The sequence below is a fragment of the Diachasmimorpha longicaudata genome, chromosome 20 (genome assembly GCF_034640455.1).
Source record: "Diachasmimorpha longicaudata isolate KC_UGA_2023 chromosome 20, iyDiaLong2, whole genome shotgun sequence".
Classification (NCBI taxonomy): Eukaryota; Metazoa; Arthropoda; class Insecta; order Hymenoptera; family Braconidae; genus Diachasmimorpha; species Diachasmimorpha longicaudata.
The window spans coordinates 1,927,767-1,934,405 of record NC_087244.1 but is presented as its reverse complement, the minus strand read 5'-3'; the positions used below and the strand labels follow the sequence as shown (position 1 = coordinate 1,934,405).

At 47.4% G+C, this 6,639-nt stretch overlaps 1 protein-coding gene across 2 annotated transcripts in view; it reads right to left on the bottom strand.

Moving 5' to 3' along the window:
* Positions 1-127: 127 nt before the first annotated feature.
* Positions 128-6,639, bottom strand: part of LOC135171493 (odorant receptor Or1-like) — a 97,579-nt gene continuing 91,067 nt past the window's right edge. The window contains exons 1-7 of one of the 2 annotated variants that reach the window (XM_064138071.1): positions 2,711-2,850; positions 2,156-2,522; positions 1,417-1,874; positions 1,237-1,336; positions 970-1,074; positions 707-862; positions 152-404 (exon numbers count right to left, since the gene is read on the bottom strand). In XM_064138071.1, coding sequence (XP_063994141.1) covers positions 339-404; positions 707-862; positions 970-1,074; positions 1,237-1,336; positions 1,417-1,874; positions 2,156-2,522; positions 2,711-2,814 — 1,356 coding nt within the window. In that variant the 5' untranslated portion in view covers positions 2,815-2,850 and the 3' untranslated portion in view covers positions 152-338. Of the gene's footprint in view, positions 405-706; positions 863-969; positions 1,075-1,236; positions 1,337-1,416; positions 1,875-2,155; positions 2,523-2,710; positions 2,851-6,639 lie in introns of those variants that run through there. The other variant, XM_064138072.1, reaches the window with a different exon arrangement.

The following is a 6,639-nucleotide window of genomic DNA, read 5'->3' as shown; positions in this document are numbered from 1 at the left end:
TTTTAAGGCCTGGAGGGCTGAAGGATTCAAGGGTTCAAGGGCTGAAGGGTTCAAGGGCTGAAGGGCGGAAGGGTTTAAGGGCGGAAGGGTTTAAGGGCTGAAGGGCTGAAGGGTTCAGGGGCTGAAGAACTCAAGGGCTGAAGGGTTGAAGGGTTCACGGGCTGAAGGGTTGAAGGGCTAAAGGGCTGAAGGGTTGAAGGGTTTACCAGATAAAGGTCTACTACATCCTGATCATGCCTTCGATCAACTGCATATAATTATATTTCGATACATAAGTGCATTACAATCTACGTGAAAGTTGTCATCTGCTTGTCATCAACATCAGTCAATCATAACCATCAGTTTGACATCTGCTGTTTGACTTCTTTAAAGAACATGAAGAACGAATACGCTGACTTGAGAATCTGCAATTGGAATACGATTTCTGTCGAGACTATTTATCCCTCATTCGAGGCGGAGCTTGACCCGGCCCTCAGGGCCCTTTCCCCAGCTAATGATCGTCCCTTTAACTTTGATAATCAATCGAGGGAACGGGAGGGAACACAAAACGAGGCGCATTAAGGCCCCGGGCGGGTGGGGGCCTCCAGGCGCTGACTTTAGGACTTGGAATTCCTGTCTGGGGACCCTTAAGGGCAAGCCCTAGCCCTTCAAGCTAATTATTGATACCTTAACGTGGGATTAATCAACACATTTGTCAATCGCTCACCGATATGAAGGTTTCAACTGATAACGAGAACAGGCCCCCAATCAGCAATATCACTGGCTTCTGTGATCGACTCATGATAATGTCCATTGACCGCCGGAACTTTCCGTCGCACGTCGTCCAATCGCACATGTAAATAGCGTCCGATAGGTCACTGAACTGTCAACAGACCCAAAAATTTATCAGAAAATCCTGCCCTATCGATATCATGCCTAGACATGACAATCAGACATGACATGACATGATGTCATGACAATCAGACTTGCCTTCAGCGACACCTCGTTACCCCTCCAGCAGTACAAAAATATCTGTATCAGCATGCAGGCGAGGTACTGCGCGAGGGAGAAGAACTGAAAGCTCTTCGTTGGCAGCTGAAATGTCAATAAACATTCCAATCAACATTTACTCATCTCCAACGCTGTCATGACGTGCTCCTCCTCGTCAACCGCCCCCCGAAATTACGTCTCGTAAGACCGTCGAGTCGGGTGATTATGACATGACAGAACATGACCCTGAAGACGTTGTCAACTTACAATAGTCAAAGCAAAGAGACTGGCACAAACGATGAGACAGCTTGCGATGAATTGGACTAGAATGCCGGCTTGAAAGATATCCTTGACTTCATTCGCGAATCTGTAATCGATAGCGAAGGGTTGAAACATCCCCCCATGTCCTATTGACGAACCCAAGCCCTTTTCACCCCCAATATTTACCCCTCCACAGCGAGGGCTAGCTTCACGCAGCTGGAGACCCTCGTCTTCAAGTCCGTCTGCGAAAGCTGAGGGACGATAACCGGTGGTATCACCAGGTCTCTCCCTTCGTCATCAGATTTCTGGATCTGGCGTCCTTGAACTGCCCTCACCCCCTCCGCCGACGTCTTACCCTCCCCCTTACCCTTCCCCAGTTCCACGAGCTTTTTTCCTGCGACAGTTCTCGGTGTTTCCTCCCCTGGACAGATGAACATGTCCTCGAAGATCATACCATAATCCTCAATCAGAACATCCAGATGTCCTGACATCATCTTCAGGAGTCCACAGATGACGGTATCCGTCATTGTATTGAACATCGTATTGTACGTGATAGCGATTGTCTGATAAGTGTAGACGATCTCGAACGTCGGCGACTGGGATATGTCCAAGGGACACCACATCTGATACGCTAATTCGTTATCCTGAAGACGAAAGACAGTCGTTAACGTCTCCAAAAGTCGTCATTCGGGTTTCGGAGAGGACACGAGGGTTGATTACGATACGATAAGGGATGATAGGTCCGCGATAACATCGGGATGTGATAGAGGACGTCAGGAAAGGGCTGGACCGATCGAGTTGAATCGATTCCTCGTTGATAATCGATCCGAATCATCGACGTCGACGACCGACAGCCGACGAACTCGATCGTTCCACCGATTCCCGACTGACTTCATCGACGAATCAGACTGTGACGAGACCTGACCTCTGATTTTCTATCGATCAAGGGCCAGAAGGTCCAGAAGATAGTCGCGCAGATGCCTGACGATAAGAAGATGATCGAGTCCCTCCTGACGATCCTCATAGACTCATTCATAACGTCGACGTGCGACGGCAGCCGCGGCTTAAAAACCGGATCATTCAGACTATCGAACAGCGTCTCGAGTCTCCTTCGATACCACAGGATCGAATGATATTTACACGCCATGGCACAGTACGAAATCATCAAATATATCGAGTGCATCACTTGTTCCAAATCCGCGATCACCTGAATGATGTGAATGAACTGAAGAACGAAGAACGAACCGAACCAGATCGTCGGTGATATCGAGTTATAAATATAGTAGAGATACCTGCGAACAAAATTATCATCACCAAAAACCCACCCCCTCACCCTAACCCACCCCTACCCCCTGGGTTCACCCCAATGACTTCCTGAGACATTCGGATTGATTTTTCTCTTCAAAAAAATTCCGTTGACATTTGACTGTCAAAAACTTATCGACTGGACTTGTCTTCTGTCAATTGACAGTTTCCTCACCGAAGGGATTGGCTTTTCACCCCCGCCGGCCAGATCCCCGCGTATTTCCACACCGTCAAGTTGAGTTTGAATGCGTTGAGGGGTTGATAATCGCTCGTCTTCATCTCGAAAAATCGTAATCACTTCGTCGAGTTGTAGAATCGAACTGACGATAATACGATAGCCTCCAACTTGCGGAGAATCCGCAGATGTCTTTGTTCTAGGAACGACTAGACAGTTGTCTAATTGACAGTAACAATTGAAACATCTAATCGTCATTACGAATTCACCCCCGACAATACGGTATCGAGGGGATGATTTATTCATGAGTAGCAGGTATGTCTTTCTCACGACCCCATTCAACAGGAAAACAAAAATTGGTAACAGGAAACTAGAGGCGGGGGTGGGGGTGTGTTAAGCAAGTAATAACGGGTTGATGGGGTTGCCGAAGGGGGTGGAACGTGGCCATTGTCGTCGGACTGTACCTCCATTTGCGATATTAATTATCGGATGTGTTCGTTTCATGTTGAGGGGTATTAATGAACGGCTAGCCGACCCCGAGGTACACGTACCCCGAGGAATAAACAATAATTGTAAGGGTTGAACAGTTCGATTGTTGAGTTAAACGTGTGGCAAAAGTTTGTAGATAATATTATCGAGTCATTGGTGAGGAAATCGCCGGGGGTTACGTGTTCACAAATCGTGAATATATAAAAACGACTGAGATAAGGGTTCGATTAGAATAAAAATTGATGTCTAGCCTTCGCAAACGATAGACAAAACGTAAAAATAGGGTTTGCCAACAATCGAACGATTCATTCGACTGAAATCTGTCATGAAAGTTCGATATTATCGATCGATTTTCGTGAATTTCACGTCAAATCATCTTTTCCCGTTCCCCTGACGTGAACCACCTGACGTTATCCTCAAGGATAACACCTACTTTACCATCAGAACATGAGCTTTCTACCGCACCGGCCCAACCCCTGCAGAAAGCTCCCCTTCCGATGGTAATCCCGCAAGCTCGTCGTTACCGACGACCGGGGGAGCCCGTGGACAACCTCGCGGGGTAACTTTATCAACTGTAGCCCCTCGCAAGCTCTCGAAGTACCTTCCACGCACTCGCAGGTGGAGCTTTCACCCAAAATACCTCACCAACTAATCGATTCTTCCCCATTTTTCCCGCGACAAATATCGAACCCGGGATTACAAACTCCCTAATCACCCCCATCAACCCTCCCTTCGCTAATGAACTCCTAAAAGCTCACCGACACCAAAAGCTCCGAAAAATAAATCTAAAAAAAATTATAAGCCCGAAAGCTCTGTCGTACGATACCATAAACGAGCGTCAGGGTGACATCGTAAAATGCGCAACGAGGTAGGGGTTGCCTCGGAGCTTTCTCGACCTTTCCCCCGGGTTTATATGCATTCGAAATCACAGCAGCTTTCCTCCTTCTACTTTGGCACACGGCATATAACATAAGGCGAGAGCAATTTATATGATAATTGCTTTCTTCAGCTGGCACCCTTCGACTACAGGAGATTCGTTTAGCGTCGTTCAAGCACCCTACGACGTACAAGTACTCACCCCTCCCCCCTATCATCCCCCGAGATTCTCCGGTCTTTACGATTCGTCATAGAATGCATTCCAGTGGTGTACCATAAAAGCCGAACGTCGACGAGATCCTGACGTGTCCATAAATAGAAAAGGTATTGACGCTTCGAGAGGGTTGCAACCCCCACCAGAGGATGGCAACCCCCGGGGCAAATCAGCTGGTGGAATGGGGCATTGAGCACCCCCTAGTACCGCGGGACTAAATCTTTAATGAGAAATTAAGGCTATCGTAGCGCGAGGGGGTGGCAGAGTGTTTCGGGGTGAGGGTAACGATCGGACTGAGCTTTTTCTTTTGTATTTCATCCCCTAAAACCATTCGGTTCCTTCCGATACACGAAATTACTTCAGCAATCGTTTATTTAACGTATTCATGAACATCTTGTTTGAAGGGGATGCGCCACGATTCGATTAAAAGGTTCATCTTTATCGTTGAAGTCAGTCCATCCCTTAACATTTTCCGACTAAATAATTGACGATACGTTTCACCCAGTGCTCCCCGTCACAGTTCACGACCTAACCTCCCCCGAAGTCTCTCACTCCACCCCTCTACCTCCCCTAAAATCCCGAATTAGACTATTCCTCCGTCTCCATCAATACGAAATATTCACTCCGCATTGTGTCTCACGAGAAATCATCCCCCAGCCACCCCCTCACTCAACTCGTTTCTTTATTCCTCAAGAATGTACTGGAAAACAGAACCATCCGAGGTACTATCCATGTCCCAGAGCTTTTGAAAGCCCTGTAAAAGCTATCTTTTCTCCCCCAATAGTTATTCCCATCTTCCCCCAGGTTTGCATAATGCAACAGGAATGAAAAGATGGAATGCCCTCGACCGTATAAAATAAAACCTACCCCATACGTCCCCGAGTTAACCCCCCCACCCCTCAGATGATCCCGGAATCTTGATTCTGATACGAAGGATTTCACTTCTCCTGTTGAAGAAGCTTTACCACTCCCTCCAGTTTGTGTCGAGTTACAATCGTTCGCTGGTGACCTCGAACGGCTTTCAATGTCCAACTTCTTCATCATTCCGACCCAATGGATTCACCGATATCACCGATATCTGTTGTACCCTCGGGCTATAGAATTGTCGTCTATAGACAGTATCGGTTCGCTGGTGTACGACGTGCAATCAATCGGCTCGTCTATTACGATTTTTCGGCTCAAACGCGGATTTTAATATTCGCTAAGCCGACAAACGTTGAAACCTTAATTGAAAACTGAACCGCTGACAGGTCTGATTGAAATCCCTGAGATTGAATAGTGGATTAGAGGTGATGTGATATGAAAAATTCATTAAATCGTGTTATCAAAGTGATTTCGTGGGAATTTTTCGCGAGATTATCAATGAAACAGTTCTAGTCCCAGGTCCCAGATAAGGCCCGTCCTCGTGAAAAAAATTATCGAAAATTGTTCCCATTTTTTGTTATTGAAAATACCGCACCGTTAAGTGCTAACGACGTCAACAATTTGCGTCTAATTGAGTCCCCCGAGGGAGATCTAATTCATTTCCCTTTAAATTGATGTCCCGAAGCAATTTCCCTCCAAATCAAATCAGTCTCCGCCCAAATTCACTTCGTCAGGGGGTTTTTTCATCCCCCACGTGGAAAAAATAATTAAACTGATGAAGTAATCCCGGGATATCTCGACTGAGTCATTAGCCTCAGGTGAATTATTATGAATATACGACAGTTATAGTGAGGGGGTGTGTTCAAGACCTCCCCCAGCTCTGGGTAAACAGTTTTAGGTCGGTGGGGTGAGTATTAACGGTCGGGGAAAGTAGAGCGGACCCTCTCATCCAGCTGCGACAGCTTCTTATTAACGCCTCTTGACCCGTTAAGTTCCAAAGTACTACGGAATTAACCTAAAGGGCGGAGGGGTGAGTACACGCAGGGCTCGTGTACTTCCGGACTTTTTTCCGCGGAATGAGACGAGCCCTTAGAATTTTTGGAGGGATCCAGACGTCTCCTTCAACGAGGGATTCGAATCCCGTGAGCGATTGATTGATTGATTGATTAATTGATTGATGATTGACGTCCTGGTGTCACGTCTGCCCTTCCCCGGTGGGAATCCCTAAGGGCTGATCACAGGATCACCTTTAGCTGACCCTAAACCGTCAAGACCGCCCTTTCCGTGCCTTTTCCGCCGATTCCGCGGACGATTCCGGGGTCAGCCGACGTAATGCCGACCTAGAGCCGACGTTCCTTCGATAAGTCACCCCTAACCTCGGTAGCGAGCCCCGGTCAAGGTCCCTCCCGACGGAAATCGAGAAGGAACGAGAGGTTTTGCCCTTCGGACGTCACGACTCGCCCTCGTGACCTTGAATTTTCGATTG